This window comes from Narcine bancroftii, chromosome 1 (assembly GCF_036971445.1).
Source record: "Narcine bancroftii isolate sNarBan1 chromosome 1, sNarBan1.hap1, whole genome shotgun sequence".
NCBI lineage: Eukaryota > Metazoa > Chordata > Chondrichthyes > Torpediniformes > Narcinidae > Narcine > Narcine bancroftii.
In genome coordinates this window covers 391,413,355-391,435,156 of record NC_091469.1, presented here as the reverse complement: position 1 = coordinate 391,435,156, position 21,802 = coordinate 391,413,355, and the positions used below count along the sequence as shown (strand labels likewise).

Genomic DNA, 21,802 nt, shown 5'->3' with positions numbered 1-21,802 from the left:
CAAGATACTTCTTAAAAACTTGAGAGTATCTGCCTCCACCAACTCAGGAAGTGCATTCCAGATACCAACTATTATCTGAATTAAAAACAAATTCTTCCATGGATCCCCTCTGCATTTTTCACCCCTTACTTGAAGTCAGTAGCCTCTTGTTTTAGACGCCTCTGCAGTAGAAGAGATTCCTACCATGTACCATAGCTATGCTCCTCATAATTTTTAATAATAATTTGCATTTTTTGTGATAACTGCAAATGACTGTACATTTATTGTTTCATGTACCTTTTGAATAGTGTCACTGTGAGAGTGAAATAGCATTCCAAATTCTTATGGCTTCAAGCACCATTGCAGAAATTGATACACAACATCCAGACTGGAACTTGTAAGTGCTACATTTTGAGATGTCAGATAACAAATTAAGCTCCTTCCCAAATGGATGTAAACCATCCCATCACATTATTTGGTGTCACCTCTGTCAACATCACCAATGTAGGCTAGACTAAAATTTCCACGGCCAATAAAACAAATTAAAAAAAACACCCATGATTGTTAAAAGCCACTTCATGTGAATTTGTAGAGATCACATTGCATCTGGCACTCCCAATGCAATGTCCTCTACATCAGGAAGACTGAACGGAAACTGGGAAATCACTTCATTGAGCACCTTTGCTCTGTTTGCACCAACAGCAAGGACGTCTCGGTGGTCAACTAATAATTCCACGTACCATGACCTCATGTACTGCCAAGTTTAGGCTAACCGCAAATTGGAGGAACAACATCTTATTTTTCATCTTGGCAGTTTCTAACATCAATATTAACTTCCAATTTCTCCCCAGTCTCTCCCTTTCCCTCATTCCTCGGTTTTCCTTCCTCCAGCTTCCCACCCCCTTCCCTCCCTTCTCCTACCAGGGAGTAATCTTTTTTAGCTCTCTGTCCTCTCCCCCATCACATCTCAGCATCCTTCTCTTCTACCTTTCCACCTGTATCCACCTATAACTTCTTACCTATTAGTCTATGTTCCACCTCTCTTCCCTCACTGATATTTGGCACTTGTGAAGAAGAAAGTGAAACATGAAAGTCTGCAGACACTGTGACTGTACTACAAACAAATGGAAATGCTGGAGGAACTCAGCCGCTCTTTTCAGTGTCTATATTGTCTATATTTCAGTGTCTATATTGCTGACATTTTGGGCCTGAGCCCTTCTTCAAGGAATTGAGCTAGAAGCAGGAAATCTCAAAGTCTCAGAATTCAGACAAGGCAGGCTGGGGGAGGAATTCAGGTGAATAAAAGGTGTTAATTAGATATGCTAAGGGTTGAAATAAGAATTTATCATGATTGTGCGAAAGGAGACAGGGAAGAGAGAGACAGAGCTAGGGAAAAGTAATAGGAAAGAAAGTGGCGGGGTGGGGGGAGAGAGGAGTTTAAACAAAAGTCAGAGAATTCGATATTAATGCCATCCGATTGGAGTGTGCCCAGTCGGAAGATGAGATGTTGCTTCCCCAATTTGCGGGTGGCCAAAAATCAAAAATTGCACAGAAATTATCAAAAGATCTTGATCATAAAGTTATATGTTTTCACCAGTTTATTATACAGAACCGGCAGAAACACCAGTTTGCATTGGGAAATATTGGAAACATGTAGTCTATGTACCCCTATGAATTTTGACATGATAGGCAATAGAACAGTGAATGGAAAGGTGTGAAAACTGTGAAAATCAGAATTACAGGCCATGAAAGGACCAGGCTTACCATGGTATTATCGTGCATGGCCGACGGGACAAAGTTAAGACTCATGGTAATCATCGAATCCAAAATTAAACTGAAAATGAAATTCCATGCAGGTATTTTTGTACATTTTCATGAAAAAGGATGGATGGATGAAAATGATGTAAAACTACGGATAAATAGGCACTTTCAGATGGCCACAATACCCAACTGTAAAGCCATACATTGTACTCCTCTGCGGCTATATTGTGGCCATCTGAAATGGGAGTAGCCAGGCAGGAGGTCTACTCACCCAACCCTTCTCTAGAAGGTCTAAAATCCTGCTTGGAGTGTCCTCCATGGTAGTTGAAAGCAGCCGGGCTGACAGGGGACAGGCTGATGACGTCGCGGTGACGTCGTCAGTCATCAGCTCTATCCTGTACACTGCAGTGATATAGTACTTTATAATATCAGATTAATCAATTTGAACTTGTTATTTGGAAGAAAAAACACAAAGGTGAAGAAGTTCAGCTGGTCGAACAGTGTCCTTTGTGTGGCGGGGATGGGAATACATGATCGACAGCAGGCTTGAGCCCTTCATCAAGGTATTGATTCCAGGCCTCGCAGTTTGGCCCCTGCAGGGATCTCAGGTACCTACACAGCACTGACTGCTGCTCTCTCCACTTCTCCCTCAAGCATGCCTTGATGAAGGGCTCAAGCCTGAAATGTTGGTTGTGTATTTTTGCCCTTTGCTACATGGAGGACATTCTTGACCTGCTGAGTGAACTGGTGACCATTCACCAAAATGAACTTGGCTGGACTAACCATCTCAATGGCAGGAGGTGGAGTTAAACTCAGCAAAGTTGACTTCTAATTGGTTAAGCTAGTGTATCTCCATCAAACATAGATAGCCCTGCAGGATTGGACGTACCCCCCCAACCCAGTAACACCCCTCAATGTCTCATAGGTTGCCATGGATATTGTCTATGAGTGGACTTTTATGAATCCCACTGTATGGGGAAAGCAAACATGTTGTACAGTTGCATTGGTTGCAGTAAGGGTGGTCGTCTCATCAGCTCTGGGGAAAGGGAGCAAGGAATCCTGCAGAGGGCAAACAAGAGCCACTGATACTGGAACAGTTTCCAGGCCAAAGTCATGTAAATAAAAAGTCAGAAGTCAGAAGGAAGGGAATCTTAAACAAAGCATGTTGCAACAAGAGAACTGTGCCTTGGTCTTAAACTGTGGAGAACTCAAAGTGGTAACCAAATGACCTTTTTTCAACTGTTTAGTGACACCTCTGTATCTTTCTAGAGACATGTGAATGCACGGAGTAACTTGGGGAGGAGCGTATGGAGAATGGCTGGTGCATTCAGCCCTCTGCTTCCTCGATGTATGTGCATGCCTTCCGTCCGATGTGCCCGGTTGAATATCCGGCCGTGGAGACTCTCGTCAGTGCCAGTGGGAATACTTTCCCCCACCCCCATTGTTGCCAGTCCCATCCCGGGTTTGTCACCACGGCATTTGCGCTGCCCTCATCTCCACTGCAGCGCTGCAGTCCAACCTAACCTTACCCCACTTTCCCTTCTGTCCTCCATGCTCCAGAATCTGTGTTCAACTCAGCCCGATGCGCTGCAATGATGTCAAGGCAGCGTGGGTGGGACTAGGCCACTGTCCCAAGGAGCCGGCATTCGCTGGTAGATGGCTATCATTCAGCTGGCACGTTCAAATGCCAAAAAGGCGTCCACTCCGTACCCACCTAAATGTGCCAGCACCTGATCTTCGTGGGAACACCTGAAAAAGCCTAATGTGTGGAACAGGTGGCCAGGCAGTTTACACAAAGAACAGTTTGCTGGTCTGGGATATGTTTTGTACCCACTTAACAGATCATTAAAAGTAGATTAGCACTACATAATACTTACGTACCAGTTATCCCTGGTGGTTTGATGTCTAAATTGCAACCTCTCGATGTCTGCTTTAAAGTAGAGACTGTAATAAAATTGTTTTAAAAGTGCGACGTCTCTTGTGCAATTGATGGCATGAAAGATGATTTTTTGAAGGACATGCAGTGAACAGGAATTCACTGACTGTGTGTAGTTTAGATGGATGGCCCCTCCTTTGGCTCCATCCCCATCTACCCCAATATAAACCCTGGTTATCTCAGATTCACCTGAGGACTATTGCATATACCAGCCATTGACTCTAAGCCATGTTTGTGTTCCTCTCAAATCCTTAAGTGCAATCAGTCATGTTACAATTTTAATACCTTTCTTTTGAAGCAGGATGGAAGCCCTGCTGAAGCCAGGCATGCTTCAGGTCGACCCTCTGCCCCCTGAAGCCCTGGAGGAATTCGCCTACTGGCTGGAGTGCTTCCAGTCTTACCTGATGGCCACGCAGACTTCTTCAACTTCGATAGTCTCTGGAGGTTTGTACTTCTCTCTCAAGTTGGCCCCAAGGGGTATGCTATCAATAAGGACTGTGCAACTTATGAGATTGCCGTAGAAGGCTTGAAGGCCCGCTACGAGGCCTCAGAACGGCATGCTTGCGAGACATCAGTTCTCTCAAAGGCTGCAACACGTGGGTGAGTTGCTGGACGACTATGTCCTTTAACTGTGGATCCTAACTAGGAAGTGCCACTACGAAGCAGCCACAGCCTGGATGAGGGAGGAAGAACAAATCTGGGATACCCTCGTGGCAGGATAAGGTCGAGGTACGTGAGGCAGTGACTACTGGAGTGGGGAAGAAGGACTTGGCCAGCAACCTAGAGCTGCCGAAAGCACTCAAACAGGCCCAACTAGGAGCTGACAACCTCACAGGTGAAAGTGACACCTTTTCAGAAGACCAGACCAGTGTGGCACCAACTGCCCCTGCAGCCTCAACATCGACTGCTGCGGCCATGCGCAACTGGTGATGCTACTTCAGTGGGCAGCCAAAGCACCCCCGTGCCTGAGGCCCTGCGAGGGACGCCATGTGTTCAGGATGCAGTAAGAGGTGCCACTGGGTGAAAGTCTGTTGGGCCAAGGGGAACCCAGAGGGCAACCACGTGTGCGATCCTCGAATTGGCGTATGACCCGGGCCTAAGTCCATAAGTGCCAGCCCTGACCTCTTCATGCTGCTCACCGTTGCCATCTTGTTGCGCCTAGTGGCGAGACCCGCCACCGGAGGTGAAGCATTGTGGAAAGCAATGGCGGCCATCTTGCTGCACCTCGTAGTTGATGCTATCTTGTCCACCCTCGGATCAAGATGAAAGAGTCGACATCAACATGGGGAACAACATGGCTTCCGGAGCTCTAGCCACAGTCATTCTTAATCAGGCAAGACCTCATCAATTGAACAAATCGATGATGGAGGTGAAAGTAAACGGACACTTGAGTGATTGGTAGACAATGGCTCCACTGAAAGCTTTATAAACTGTGCAACTGCTCTGCAGTACAACTTAAAAGTATATCCAAGAGACTATCATATTTACCTAGCATCACATTCATATTCTGCAACTATAACCATATAACCATTTACGGAGCGGAAATAGGCCATGTCGGCCTTTCGAGTCCACACCGGTTCACTAGAACAACTTTGTTTGTCGTATATCTTAGGAATTTTAATAGAATGGATCTTCATATTTGTTGTGGCTGTGGTTTGGGGTGTTGTATGGAATATCTAACCGTGAAAAGGGAGAATTTTGTAAATTCCGATTTTATGTACTGAAGGATTTGCGTACTTCTGTGTTGCTGGGCCCAGACTTCCTATGTCACCTTAAAAGCACGACCATGGAGTACTCAGGCCCACTTCCTCCAATCACGGTCCAGAACGGAGGGTTCTAAAAGTCAGATGTCACATGTCTCTCCACCCTAAATATTGATCTCCCCCTCACCACTGTTTCTGAACCTGGCCCCCATTTGTAAGCCAATAGCCACAAAGAGCAGGCAATAGAGTGCGGGGAATTGGGAATTTATTAGAGCTGAGATGCAGCGGTTGCTTAAAGAAAATATAACTGAACCTAGCAACAGCCCATGGAGAGCCCAGGTGGTAGTCGTGAAAGGGGGAGAAAAGTCCAGGCTAGTGATTGACTATAGCCAAACAATTAATCGCTTCACACTCCTAGACGCATTCCCTCTCCTTGAATTTCAGACATGTAAACAAAATTGTGCAGTATCGGGTCTATTTGACCATTGACCTGAAAGCTGCATACCATCAGTTACCGATCTGCTCCAAGTCCCATCCCTACACAGCATTTGAAGCAGACAGAACTTTATCAGTTCTGGGGGTCCCTTTTGGAATCACAAACGAGGTCTCGGTCTTCCAGACAGATGGACAGAATGGTCGACAAATATGGGTTAAGAGGCACCTTCCCTTACCTCGACAATGTCACCATTTGAGGACACACTCTGGAAGACCACGATGCCAACCTTCAAAAGTTTATCCACACTGCCAAATCCCTGAATCTCTCATACAACTCCAGTAAGTGTGTGTTCTGGAGTAAACATCTGGCTATTCTGGGCTATGTGATGGAAGATGGCATCATTTGTCCTGACCCTGATCACATGTTCCTGCTGTTAGATCTCCCGATTCCAAAGACCATGAAGGTGCCTGGGCTTTTTTTCTTACTAAGTCCAGTGGGTCCCTCACTATGCGGATAAAGTACACTCCCTCTTAAAGTCCACCTCCTTCCCATTATCAGTTGAAGCCCAGGCAGCTTTCGGTTAAGCCAGGAGCTATATCACAAAAGCCATCATGCATGCGGTGGACGAGAATGCACTGTTCCAGGTGGAGAGCAATGCCTCAAACGTAGCTCTGGCCTCTACCCTTAACCAGGCGGGCAGGCCAGTAGTTTTCTTTTCCCACACCCTACAAGGCCACAAGCTTTGGAACCCATCAGTGAAGAAAGAGACTCAAACCATTGCATTACCTGGCCAACAGAAAATTTACACTGCTCACTGAACAACAATCTGTGGCATTCATGTTTAATAACACAAAGAGGTAAGATCACGAGGTGGAAGATAATCATGATATATAGCATCCAGGCCAAGTATATTCAATGAGCCTCCAGATGCTCTGTCATGAGGAAACTGTGCCTCTCCACACACCGGCCAGTTGTGGTCACTGAATGATGAGCTTTGCCATCAGACATCACTCGCATCATTTTGTCAAGGCATGCAACCTGCCCTACTCCAATGAAGAGATCAGGGAAATGACCAGGTCTTGGCAGGTCTGCACTGAGTGCAAACCGCTCTTCTACCAACTTGACAAAACACAACTGATAAAGGCATCCTGCCCCTTTGAATGACTCGGTGTCAATCTCAAGGGATTCCTCCCTTCCACCAACAGAAATGTGTACTTTCTTAACATCATCGATGAGTATTCACGTTTTCTGTTTGTCATCCCCTGCCAAGACCACCACCACGGTCATCAGGGTTTTGCACTCCATTTTCACCTTGTTCGGGTATCCCAGCTATATCCACAGCAACCTGGGCTAATCATTTATGAGCAAAGAGCTACGCCAGTACCTGTTCGTAAGAGGTATTGCCTCAAGCAGGATGACTAGCTACAATCCCCAGGGGAACGGACAAGAGGAGAGGGAAAATGCAACGGTTTGGAAGGTTGTGAAATTGGATCTCCAGTCTAAAGGCCTTCCAGAGTCACGTTGGCAAGAATTCCTACCCACCGTACTCCACTACATAAGGTCGCTACTCTGCACTGCGACCAACGCTACTCTGCACAAGCTAATGTTCACTTTATTGAGGAAATCTACACCTGGGACCACCCATCCAACCTGGCTAACAGTACCAGGGCCAGTCCTGCTGAGAAAGCATGTTGAGGGGGAGTAAGACAGACCCAATGGTTGAGAAGGTGCACCTGCTGCACGCCAACCAACGCTACCCTGATGGCAGACAGGACAATGTCTCGATTAGAGACCTAGCACCTTCAAGAGCTGAGGATCCAACACCTCAAACAAGCCAGGAACCACCAAGTACCCCACCCAGGGTTCCGGACAATGCAGCTCAGGAAGTGGGCCAATTCACTCAGCCACCAGAACTGGAGCCCTCAAGACCCAGTAACTCAGAACCACAGGTGGTCCAGGAAGTCCAAAGTCCACCAGTACTGAGGCACTCAACCAGAATAACTAGACCTCCTGACAGACTCAACTTGTAAATATTTGTAAATTATTATTGTTTTGAATGTATGTTCTCTGTTTTTCACCTACAAATTCTTTTCTGAAGTAAGGGGTGAATGCAGTGAACAGGAATTCACTGACTGTGTATAGTTTTGATGGATGGCCCCTTCTTTGGCTTTTCCCCCCACCTATCCCAATATAAACTCTGGTTTTCCTGCCTTACCTCAGATTTACCCGAGGATTATTGTATATACTGGTCATTGATTGTAAGCTATTAAAATCATGTTTGTGCTCCTCTCAAGTTTCTGAGTGCAGTAGTGTTACAGGATACTGAAAACGAAGATGAAGTTGCCTCATCAGACGCAGACTGGGCCTCATATGATGACTGTTTAAACAGTGAGAGTATGGATGTGCTTGCCACCATCTTTGTTTCAGACGATGATAGAGTGAGTGATTTTGAAGGGTTCTAAAAGTGTTGTTTTTGGACAATGATAGCAATTTTGAAGGGTGCTAATTGTGTTGGTTTAAAAAAAACCTCAATAAAAATCTGTCACAGTCAGGCTTTTTTTTTGGTTTTTCAAGGGTTGACAAGTATACTGAATCGATTTTTACAGGGTCGGCTTATATGCCAGATCAGCGTGGATTGGATTTTGAGCTGAATTTAAGGCATCAAAAGTATATTCGGTGTATAAGTTGACCTCAATTTTTGGGGTTTTTTTGGGTTTCATGATTCAATTTATAAGTCGAAATATACAGTATATCTTACCCCACAGAAATTAAATAGGCTGAAATTAGATTTATCAGATAATTTTTTGAGATATAAACAAGAGATAAGTACTTTTTTTTTTACACTCCACATTGTCATGTCCAAAACTGAGACTATTTTGGACAGAATTAGGAGCACTTTTTAGAACAGGTTAGCAAAGTTAAATTTCCTCAAGATCCAATGCTCTTCTTATTAGGCAATATATCAGGGATAAGGCCAAAACTGAAACTTAATATGTTTCAAAAGGAACTTGTGAAAATTACATTAGCAGTTGCAAGAAAGTGTATAGCAGTAACATGGAAATCAGATTCACATTTGGGAATAGACAAATGGCATGCTGTATACCTCGAGAAAATTTCATACAATTTAAGAAATAAATTATTCTTTTTTTTTTAATTTTGTGCCCAATATTTACACATTGTAGGTATTAGTTTATGAAAATTATCCCTGAACCTCAGAGAACCTTTATCAACTCGAGATTAGTATATGATTAATAATGGAAAGGCAAAAGTTGACTGAATGTTGTTAAATTTTTGTAACTGAGACAGATTGTGTTTTATATTGTATATAGATATGTTTTTTGGAGATAAATTATGGCAAGTTTTTTAGTGTAGGTCACATACAAACACTTCAAAACAGATTTCATTTAAAATATTGGAGCTCAAGCTAGACAGACTGGTTCTGAATGCCTTTGGAAAAGCTTTGGGGAGTGCCTATAGAGACTTTACTAATGGATTTTTGTTTTGAAAAGCAACAGATGAAAGAACTCATAGGATCAGGTTCAGAGCCACAGGCTGTCTGAGTGCATTTTGCTGTTCTATGAGGGTTATATGGTTTTGCAAACAGAGAGAGTAAAACAGGGCTTTTCTCTGGGGGGAGGGGGCAGAGAAAGAGAGAGAATTCAGCAGCAGTAGCAGCTGGGACTGGAACATGACAAGCTGGCAAGCTTGTGGAAAACCCCCATTTTGAAGACAAGTTGTGAGTTCTTAATTCAGCCTGGTCGAAGCCCTTGTGGAGTCCATACAAGAGAAGAGCACTGACTGCCTAATGTTTCACTTTAAATAAGGGAAACAAAAAAGAATTCTGTGGTGACCTGAAAGAAAGAGGTTATCATCTGGAAAATACTAAGGGAGGAAGACTCTTCGGCAAGACACTGATGTGGCTGATTAGAAGAAATAAGTTTGTGTCCAGCGAACAACAAATCTCTCTCAAAACTGACAAGAACCTTCCTGAGCGGTAACCATTTACCTTTCAAGCACCAAAGCCTGGTGAACTTCATAAATGTTAAATTCTGTGCACAGCATAAGAATTGCCTGCAACCAGTGAACTTGGAAAAATGAGAAGTGAGATTTGTCTGTGAATTAGAAGGGGGTGAAGTTAGGTTAAGTAAGTTAATAGTAATAAGTTAGAGTTTGATCCTGTTTTCATGTTTAAAGATAATTAAAAACAACTTTTGTTTAAGTAACCACTTGTCTTGGTGAATATCTATTGCTGCTGGATTTTGTGGTCATCTCGGGTCATAACATAACCAAATGTGTTTCTTTTTTGTTGTGCTTTTTTATCTTTCTATCTCTCTTTGTTTTTCTGGTCTTTGGGGAAGGGTTGGGGGTACATAATGGAATGTATTATCAATTTGAGATGTATGAGGGATATTTTTCTGTATTTGGACATTAATGCCTGTATGGAAACTTAAATAAAATATTAAAAAAAACCAAGAAATTTAAAAAAAAGAGAATGGGGCCCAAAATAGACCCTTGTGGACCCTGGAGAAAAGGATAGCAGAGGAGGATGAAAATTTTCCCATGTTGAATGAGAAAGTCCTATCACTAAGATAAGATTTAAACCAGTTCAGGTTTGTGCCATTGACCCTCTGCTGGAGGCGTCCTATTAAAATAGCATGATCCACAATATCGATCGCTGCACTGAAGTCCAGGAGAATTAGAATAGTGGAGCGCCTTGAGTGAGTGGCAAGGAACAGGTCATTGTATACTCTTAGAAAGGCCAACTCTGTGCTATGGTGGGCCTTATAACCTGACTGGAATCTTTCAGATAGGTTGTTTTGATGTAGGTAGGGCAACAATTGGCTAAGAACAACTTTTTCGAGGACCTTTAACATGAATAGGTCTGTAATTTTTGGTGTGATGGGGTCTAAGTTGGATTTTTTTCAGAAGGGGCTGGACCACAGCATGTTTGAAGCAAATTGAAACAATCCTGGTGGCCAAGGAACTTTTAATAATGGAGAGGATGCTAGGACTGGCTGTGTTGAAAACATTCCTCAGGAGGGGAGTACGGAGAATATGAAGGGTGCAGGTTGTTGGCTTCATAAATAACACTATGTTTCTAAGGGTGGGTAGTATGACTGGGCTAAAACAGTCCAGGTTGGATAAACTGAACTGTGGTACAGTTAGATTGCGGGTGGGGGCATGTTTGTCCTGATGTTCTTGAATTTGTTTATGAAGAATTTTAAAGAATTTTGCATTTGGTAAGGGATGCATCAGAGTTGGTATTAGGTGCAGGACCAATTGATTGATTTGATGGTATTAAGATCTTGGGATTTTGGGAGTTGTTGGAAATTAGGTTGGCAAAATATTTTGTTTTTGTGTCCTTTATTGCTTCTTGGGAAATTTGTAGTTTGCCTCACTTCCACTTATGCCTAATGTTTGGCTATCCTGCACTCTTTCCTCAGGGCATTGGTGGAATTATTGAGCCAAGGTGCAGCCTTGGGCTTAGGTTTTTCCTCCTTGAGTGGGGCAACAGTGTTCAGAAAAGAAGAACAGGTGGAATTAAATTAAATAGGGATGCAAGTTCCTCCATGTTGAGGTGGGCTAATTTAATGGAGTATCAATAAAAAACTTAAAAGCTGCTTTCAAGGAGATTATGACACTAATTATGAAAAACTTTATTCTTCCCAAATTGGCCAAAATAAATTGGCAAAAATAACTTTTAGAATGAATTTATGGAATTAATTTGACACATTTTCAAATAGGTAATCTAATATTAATTTAAAATAAGTAATCTAACAGGACTAAAGGCTTTGAAATCTCCCAATCTTCATTAACAAACCATCTAGGATTTGAAATATTGCTGCAAATATAGTGAATGAATTGGTATGATCTTTAAAAAATTTTTTAGGAAGGTCCCAACAGATTGAAAGCCTAAAAAAATGAAGAAAGGTGGGAGAAAGAAACCAGGGTTTTATCTTCCAACAAATTCAAATAGCTGTCATTGGGAAAATATTGAAATTCATTATAAAGGGGTGGCATTGGATACTTAGCATATCAGACTATTATTAGGCATAGTCACTACTATGTTAAGAGAAATTGAATTTACCGACATTGTAAGAATTCTTTGAGGATGGCGTGTATTTCAAATTTATAGAAGAAATGCTAAAAATGTGAAGTAGAAAAGGTCTCAAAAAATGATACCTGGAAAATATGTATTATTTCTTTATTTCAGTAGACATTAAAGGCAAAATTCTCCGTCATATCCAGTGCCAGAACAGCCCTTGACAGTAAGAGGAAAAACCTCTGAGGATGAAGATTTGGATCTTAAATTCCCCACAAAGCTTACTGTCTAAGGATAGTTGTGTAACAATCATGACATGGAACACCTCTTTCAGGCACATGGATCCCCAAGAGAATATTAGTTTTTGTAAAATACTCCAAATCCTTTGTCAGCATAAACAAAATGTCATTTGTATTCTCTCCAGACCAGTGTCCCAGCATCACGGTTCTAATTAAGTTCTACCAGCTTAGACAAAATGCCTGATATTAGACTCCTTAAACAGGTTACTTTCTCTTAAAGTGGGTTAATAAAGAAATATGTAATTACATATCTCAATTACAAGGAAACACCAATATTTTTGTTTCTCTTTTGTAAAATCCTATGATTTTAAAAGTCCTACCCTTTTTTTTAACCCTTGGACTTGCTTGTTTAATGCTTTATTTGCTGAACTTTACTTCTATACCAATATTTAAAATAATTGCTTTCATTTACAAATGATCCTACTGTCTTTCCTACTCTTTATGCTGTATAGTCCATATTTTTACATCCTTGAACCGTCACTACATTTGCTCAATAATCAGCCATAATCTTATTATGCCACACTGTCTGGAAATTCTCCTGTAAATCCATCTCCACCATTCTTAAAATCTTTCCTTCAACTACCTTTTCAGTAACCTCTCTTCTCTCCTTATTACACTTGTGAAGCATCATTGGTGGGAATTACTAAAATAATTCTCAATGGTAATGATACAGAATTACAATCAATGACTGAGCATCAGAAAGGAATTTGGTTACCTGGAATGCAGTTTAAAATGTTGGTATTTGTCAAGACATTTTAAAACTTTGAGCATAAAGTATCATAAAACAGTGCTGATGTACATATGAGTGTCATGGCCAACTTACCAAAAACCTCATCTTGGTCAGCTGATTTCATGATTGATTCAGTTTCTCCTGTGAATGATTCAAATATATCCATTACCCCAAAGCAACAGATATTCATGAAATCAAAAAGATGCATCTTCCACATTAGGCAACATAACTCTATTGCACAGTTGAGCTGAGCAAAGATTGCCAAGGATATGCAGGCATTATCATAATGACTGTGGGAATAAACAGTAAAATTCAGGCCAACAGGAATATGGGGAAATTCTCCACTGGTTGAAATCATAAGCCAAATGAAGGAAAATAGCTAAAAATATATGAAATCAATCACTTCAGATGAAGGATACCACTACAAATATTCTTCAGGGCATGGTCAGTCATTGTCAAGTGCTTCACCAATAACTTTGCTTCCATCATAACAGCATATGTGAAGACTTTTGCTGAATTCTAAACAAGGTTCAGGCGATTTCTAGTTTGTCAAATAAGTGCAAAAAAAGCTTGAACAACATTCAGGCTTGCATGATAAATAGTAAATAATATTCACATTACAGAAGTATCAAGCCAATACCAGTATCTGCTCCACAAGTGTCTAACTACATCTTCCTTACATTCAGAACCTCTGTCATTATTGAATTCCCCCACTGCCACAGTCTGGTGATGGGCTTGGAAGACAGGTAGTTCAGTCATAAATGGAAAGTAGTCAAAGGTTGGGCATTATGCAACAAATAATCTCTTAATTTCTCAAAAACATAAATAAGGAGAGCAATTAAATATTCTCCGCCTTTCTGGATAAATGCTACTGCAACGCAGGAAAATGAGCAACCTAGCTTACTTGTTTTAAACCCAACACTCAATCTATTTTCAGTTTTTCAGATGAAGGTGTAAATACCTGAACGGCCTACCAAGAGCAAAAACATATACCCCTTTCAGAACAAAAAGATGTTTACTTGGAATTCAGGCTGTTGATTTGCAGCAGAAAATTCTCTATTTCAGATTTGTTCTTAGGCCTAAACATTAGTCATAGTAGCTATTCCTGTTATTTTCACCAAATCAAATCAATATGGTATAAACTTGTTTAAGAATTCTTTACTTGCTTCAGATTTTATCCCCCCTCACCTTCAGTTGAACTGTTGTGGTGATACTTCTGTATTCGTGTCAAGCTCTCAATTGCTTTGAGTGGAGTCTCTCTTGTGTCCACTGATGTTCTTCTGTCTTGTTCCTCTCCAAAGATATTGTTATTGTTATTCACTTGTATTCCATTGTTTCTTGTCAACTTTTGAAGTTCTATCTTCAGTTCTGTAATCTAGAAAATTATGTTTTTTTAAAAATCTGTATGAAATACAATGTATTATAAACAAATTAGTTTTATAAGTCTAATCATTAAATAAGGCAGCTAGAGTTGTATAACATCAGCAAACCATCTGTTCAACATTACGTAGCTTCTTTTTAGGAAAATTAGTGAACTGTTATAGATGATGCATCATTTTTAAAAATCTATAATTGCACATCTATATGCTACCACTTCTGCTAATTCATGAACAGTGGTAGAACTATTTTAACCATTTCATGGTGCCAAGATACTCAAACTCTGGGAAGTATTTTGTTTAATTTTTAAAATTTAGACATACATCATAGTAATAGGCCATCTTGGCCCACAAGTCTGTACTGCCCAATTTACACCGATTAACCTACACTCCCAGTATGTTCCAGATGTAATTTAATTTAATTTAAATCCTAGCTAAATCCTTTTTAGCCTCACAATCTCAATAAAAATATTTATCTCAAGGGATCCCTTCTGCAGAGCTGAATAGTCAAATACTCTTCAACTCACGCCCAATAAAACTATGAGTTAGATTACTGGATGTCTAACTCTATGCTCATTCTGGGAAGTCTGAAATTTCCTCCAGCAAATTCTTAGTTGAAAGAAATTAAGCCCATAATACTGGCATAGGTTTCTGAAAGAACTGCCATGTGCTTCTCCTTCACCCTGTACCACCACTGTTGCAGTTTGGATTCATGACGGAGTCTGCTACTACCACTGATTACCATTCTTAATTTTGGAGCCTAATGGCCCAGATTTTCCAGGGCCCAATCTGCTATCTGGAATCCATCCACCTGGGAGCTGGACTGGATTCAGAAGATCAATTTCACTGGTTCTTCACACCTTGGAGTTGGGAGGTTAGATCTGAGTGTTGCCTTTGCCTTGGATGCAAAGACCTCTTCCCTGCAACTTCATGACATTCCTTTGACAGAAGATAAAGCTGGGGTTGGAGCTTCACTTTCTGTCAAAGCCTGCAATTGCTTTTCCACATTCAGATTTAAAAACAATTTTCTTTCTATGATTATGTATGATAATTGGGCTGTAAGATGAGATCGGAGTGATCGGCGTGGTTTAGCTATATCTGTAGGTTTTTTTTAAAAGTTTTTTTTTTAAGTTTTTTTAATTCAGATTTGTTTTTTCTTCTTTTTTGGGGTTTTTTTTTCTTTTTTTTCATATATTGTTATTAATTATATCTTTTTTTTTAGAGATAGTTCACACCCTAAACTGATCTAAATTTTTTTTATGATATATTTTTATTCTGTAATATTATTGTTTAATATCTCTGTATTAATTCATTACTTACTATGTATTTTTTATATCTCTTTGAACTGTATGTGTTTATAAATTATAACAATAATAAAAAGATTGAAAAAGAAAGATTTAAAAACAAAAAAAAGTAATGCAAGTATTAAAAAAATACAAATATTTAAAGATTAAAATAAAATATTTATTATAACATTCAAATAAAATGACTTTCTCCAAACCTTTCAGCATATGAGAATCCCTATTGAATTGAATGGGTGGCAGGGATGGAGAGGGGTGGGGAAGTTAAAGGTCTCTAATCTTATGTTAGATCTTACCTGGCAGTAGATCTGAACAATGATTCTCCACCATAATTCCCCAGGTAATTCCCAGAAGGACTGGGTTTGATCACTTGCATGTGATGCAATTGACTCACGTTAAAGTGGTTGAATGTTGGTGGTTCCTGCTGAAAATAAACTTTATCTAATGGTCTTAAATCTGTCCATTAGTTTCTGAGCAGTGAGCCACCAGAAAATCAATTTTGAACATTATTACATCAATCCATTAGTATTTCCTATTCCATAAATGTAAATCCTACATGCAGTCCCTCAAAAGTATCAATATCCTCCTGTACCTTGGAATAACTTAAGTGACAATCTTCATTCATCTGCATCTTTAGTAACTATGGCTCATTCACAGGATATACAATGTGCAAACAAAATGTGTGTTCATTAACCAAAAAGCATATACATAGAAAATTAGGAGCAGGAGACCATTCAGTCCTACTTCGTCAATAACATCAATAAGAATATGGCTAGAGGGTAAGAAAGATATAATCTTACATTTGAAAATAAGAAAATGGCAGAAATGTTTAGTAAATATTCAAGATCTGTTGATGAAGGACATCCTGTAACCTTGGGTCTCACAAAAATAAATAATTATTTCAGAATATTTAAACAAATGTATTTTACATTATATTTTATGTATATATGATTATTATAAGTCAGATGAGAAATGTATTATGTATGTGCAGCATGGTCCAGAGAAATGCAGTTTCATCTGGTTATACATGCACAGTCTGATGATACACTTGAACAAAAAGGCACTATAGTATCAGACAGATGTGGGAAAAAATGGAAGATATAAACAATCAAAAATGCATAAACACACAATGGTAGAGAAACTCATCAGGTCAAACAGTGTCCTTTATATAGCAAAGGTAAAAAATGCATAACCGATGTTTTGGGCTTGAACCCTTCATCAAGGTATGGAAAAATGTTGGCAGGTGTCCAAGCAAAAGAGTAAGGGGTGGGGGGGGGGGGGGAATAGGTGTTGTTGCAAAGGCAGGAGGTGATAAGTGGAGAATGGATGGAGGGGACAGCAACGATCAAGGATTATTAGGTGAAGGGAAGGGGAAGGGAGGGGAAGGGGGAAGTAGGTTAACAGAAACTGGAAAATCGATGCTAATGCCATCTGGTTGGAGAGTGGCCAGACGGAAAATCAGGCATTGTTCCTCCAATTTGCAGGTGGTTTTGGTGATATAGTGCTCAAGGTCATGGACAGACAAGTGAGAATAGGAATGTGACACAGAACTGAAATGGTTGGTTACTGGGAGGTCTCTGTCACTGTAGCGGACGAAGTGAAGGTGTTCTGCGAGGCAATCTCCTAATCTGCACCCAGTTTTTCCAATCTAGAAAAGGCTACAAAGGGAGCCTGTATGCAGTAAATCAGTCCTGTGAATACACAAGCGAAGTGGTGCTTCACTTGAAAGACCTTGTTTGGTCTGCAGTGATAGGGGAGGTGTGGATGCAAGTGTTGCACCTCCTGCAGCCACAGGAGAAGGTGGGGGGTGGGGGGGAAGATTGGTGAGGAGGGATGAGTGCATGAGTCACAGAGGGAGCAGTCCCTATGGAAAGCAGAGAGGGGAAGATGTGTCCGGTAGTGGGATCCTGTTGTAAGTGTTGGAAATTCTGGAGTCTGGAGGATAATGTGTTGGATGTGGAGGCTGGTGGGGTGGTAGGTGGGGATAATGGGGACTCTATTTTGTTGCATCTGGGGGTGGGGGGGGGAAATGCATGGAAGATGAGTGGGAAATGGAGGAGATGTGGGTGAGGGCTGAGTTGATGGTGGTGGAGGAAAACCTATGTTTGTAGAAGCAGGCAGACATTTCAGAAGATCTGGACTGGAAGGCCTCATTTTGGGAACAGATGCGACAGAGACAAAGAAATTGAGAGAAGGGGATAGAATCTTTTCAGGGGATTGGGCATGAGGAAGAGTAGTCAAGGTAGTTGTGGGAGTTAGTGGGCTTGTAATATATGTCAGAGGAAAGCTTGTGTCCCCAGAATTTTTGTCTGGGCATTCTCCAACCAGATGGCAAAAACATCATCTTTTCTGGTTTTGCTAACCTGCTCTCCTCTTTCCCCTCCCTCTTTCCCTTCTCTTTTCCAGTTCTCCTCCCTCCCTTCACCTAGCCATTCTTTCTCCCCTTGATTGCTGCAGTCCCCTCCTTCCCTTCACCTATCACCTCCTACCTTTTCGACCACTCCTCCCACCTTACTATTTTGCTTGGACACCTGCTGACATTTTTCCATACCTTTATGAAGGGCTCAAGCCTGAAACATTGGTTATGTATTTTTACCCTTGCTATATAAAGGACACTGTTTGACCAGCTCAGTTTCTACAGAATTGCGTGTTTTTACTTCAACCACGGTGTACAGATTTTTGTGTTTTGCAATCAAAAAAGCATGACTGTAAAAGGGAAATAAGAGAAAGACCCAGACTCAAATAGTATGAATTGCAAAATATTTAAGGAACCAGGAACACCTATTAAAATTGTCAAAAAATATCTGGTAGTGAAAATTAGCATAAAGAATGGAAATCACTAAACAAATGAGAAAAGTATAAGCAAAAAAAAATGAAGAAAAGTTACCTCAAGCTAAAAATATTCATTATCCATTAGTTCACTCACTTAATTATTGATGCTCTCAATCTCAGAGATTTTGTATCTTGATTGTTTATATGCATATCTTCCTGGGGGCCTGGATTTAGAATAAGAGGTGAAACCCAGTTGCTACTACTGAAAACTTCAGGAGGATTGTAATAGTATTGCTAGCTATAAATGTGGGAAATTCTTGGTGCAGTGCAAGAGAGAACCCAAATACTAGAGAATTCAATAAAAGAAAAGTCTGCTTAGCCTTTCATGTTGCTTTGGTCTTGCTTTATGCCCTGTACCACCTCCCAAAAAAAAACTTTGACCAGGATGGGGGAACAAGTGAAATGGATTATTTTTTGGAGTGTCATTCCAAATGGTTGTCCATCTGATCAAAAAGAAAAATGGAGCAGGCATAATCATTAACCTCATCTCTCTCACTTCCAGATATTTAGCATTCCTGAAATTCTATATCCAGGCAGTAAATTAATTTTGAATGTTAAACAGTCTATAATACAGGACACATATATTTAAAACTTAAAGAGTTTTGTAAAAATTTTGTTGAAACATTGATGATATTTCCAAAAATCTCCCAATTAGTTATCCAAGTGTCTATTCTTACCTTGCTATGAAGTTTCTTGACTTCTGCTGCATGTACTTTTCCAATTTCTTCCAATTTCTTTTTCTCAGCATCTTGATGCTTAACAAATTCTATTTCCCTAAAAATATAAGTATTCACTGATTAATTCTCTAAGCTTTATGCTGATAAATTTAAATTTCTATATTTAATTTCTTACTTTTGTTGGTAATCTTTAATGAGCTTCTTTGCCTTGTTGTACTTCTTTTCCAAAGCCTGGAACTGGTTCTGGGTTTCCTTCAGATGCTCATTCACAGTGTGACATAGAGTCTGTGCCTCAATCCAGTAGTTCTCCAATTTTAACATACGTTCTTTATGCTCATCAATGTTTTGTTGGAGTTCTGTTTTTTCTAGTTCCCACTGAATTTTCTCTTTCTCTGCTAATTTGAGCTAGGTAGCAGAGAAAACAAAAAAAAGCAAAAGAATAGGAACTTATCTTGTATTTCCTACCTGAAATTTTTAAGAATATATATGTTCTACATTTTTATGTGCTGTTCTGGTGAAGCATGGTGGAGATTTGAGGGTAAATTAATTGGATTATCCTTCACCTTAAGATACCTAGGTGATCTGAAAAGAGTGCCAGATGTACGGGAATATTAGAGCACAATGAAAACAAATATTGATGTTTAAAAGAGTGGACATATTATTGAAAAATGTAGCTATTAAACTGGTGATTTAGATGAAATATCTTTGGTCAAAATTCACACTCAATTAAGAAAAATATAACGAATCCTTACTTCAAACACTAAGGATAAGGGCCATTACCATTGAGCTAAAAGTCTACTCTATACCAACTCCAGTTCTACTTCACCATTTCTATTCCTATAGCATCCAGTTTTGTAGATTAAAAATAAAACAATCTATGGATGAACTCAGAAGGTCAAGGAGCATCAATGGGAGAAAAAGAATGATTGACATTTTTCATCAAAAGTGAGAGTGTAGAGGGATGGTAGCTGGTATAATGAGGACAGGGTAGGAGGGATTGGACAGGATTGATTAAACATGGAAGAGTGAAAAATTACAGATGAATAGGGAGGGAGAGGCAGTTGTTTGACAGATACCAGATAAAGGGAGAGAGAGGCAAGAGAAATAAAAGGGGTCAGGTGAAGGAAGAGGAGTCACACTGGATGGTGCAGGAGATGATAAGTGCTAGAATCTGAACAGCAGAGAAGGTGACAATGGTGGTATGATTGGAGATTTTGGAAGAGAGATGGACAGATGGAACCCAAGTGGGTGGGTTATGGGAGAGTCCTTCAGTTGAAATTTAAGTGGAAGAGTGGAACCAGTGTGGGAGGGTGTGAGAGTACAGATTCTATCACCAATGTGTATATGTATAGATTGTAGTGTAGGATGATTGTGATTGGCTGAGAGTGTAGCCATGCCTACTGGCAGGTCTTAAAGGGTTGTTCCTAGCCAGACCAGGTCATTCTGGACTGGTCTACCTACATGTGATACGCTCCAGTCTTCTAGTTAATAAAAGCCTTGTTTTGGATCAACAAACCTTTGATTCTTTCGACACGCTCTACAGAGGGGCATCAAAAAAGGCAAGAGGGGGAGGGGGCTGTGCTGATTGGAAGAACGGAGGTAGCTTAGAAGAAGAGGAAATGTGTTAACTGAAATTTTAAAATTCAATAGTCATACCACATTGCCCAAGTGGAATATGAGATACTGCTCCTCTAGTTTATATTCATCCTTACTCTGGTAGTTGAGAAAGCCAAGGATGGACAAGTCAGTGTGGGAATGGGAAGGGATATTGAAATGGCATGTAACCGGGTGCTCAGGATGTCCATTGTGGACAGAGAACAGATGTTCTGCACAAGAACACCAAGTCTGTACTTGGTCTCACCAATGTAGAGGAGACCACTTCGGAAGCACTGAATGCTATAGACGATGTTGAAGGTGCAAGTGAATCTTTGCTTCACCTGGTGCTGGTAGGTGAGGTGGTGTGAGAACAAGTGTTGCACCTCGTGGCTGCAGGAGAAAACATCTGAGATCAGGGAGAGGTGAGTAGGGAATGATGAGCGGACAAAGGAATCTTGGAGGGAGCAATCCATGTGGAAGGTGGAAAATGGTGGGGGTGGGGTAGATGTAGCTGGTGGTGTGGTCTAGTTGCACGTAGATGAAATGAAGGATAAGGTGATGTATGTGATAGACAATGAAAGGTGACCCCCCTTATCCACTCAAAAGCTCACTAATATTCATTATTATTAAAGACTTAAGAAATAAAAAGTAATTGAGTTTGTTTTCTTTCATTATGAGGAAATTCCAAATTAAAAAGTGTAAGAGAAAGTGGAGCTTCTAGCAGGTTTATCTTTCAATATATTAACTGCATTAACAACCTGAACTATAAAATCAACAATTAGATTACTAAAATTAGAACTATTTCATTTCTGTTAATTAAACAGTTATGTTTAATATTTTATGAAGGGCACCAACCACAAATCATTATTAACTCAGATGTAAAACTGCAGTTTCTGTTTCCTTCATTAATAAACTACTTCACTTTATTCAAAAGTTTTAAACTTATAATTGAAACATATTTTCTATGCATCAATCACATAAAACTATTTATCCAACACCAGTTTCCTCTACAGCAAAAGGATAAATTTAGTTCGATAAGAAATTGTAACCAAGAAGAGCCATTTCTGAGGGTTTTCTGCATTCTGTGCCTGAAATATGTCAACGCTACGTTAGATTGAGATGTATTTTGATAC

General features: G+C 40.3%; 1 protein-coding gene across 4 annotated transcripts in view; it reads right to left on the bottom strand.

The window, feature by feature from the left end:
- ppp1r9a (protein phosphatase 1, regulatory subunit 9A) overlaps positions 1-21,802 on the bottom strand; it is a 201,064-nt gene that overhangs the window by 92,218 nt on the left and 87,044 nt on the right. For 3 of the 4 annotated variants that reach the window (XM_069913666.1, XM_069913668.1, XM_069913670.1), the window contains exons 8-11: positions 19,249-19,478; positions 19,074-19,170; positions 14,076-14,262; positions 12,981-13,028 (exon numbers count right to left, since the gene is read on the bottom strand). In XM_069913666.1, the coding sequence (XP_069769767.1) occupies positions 12,981-13,028; positions 14,076-14,262; positions 19,074-19,170; positions 19,249-19,478 (562 nt within the window). The remainder of the gene's footprint in view (positions 1-12,980; positions 13,029-14,075; positions 14,263-19,073; positions 19,171-19,248; positions 19,479-21,802) is intronic. The other variant, XM_069913669.1, reaches the window with a different exon arrangement.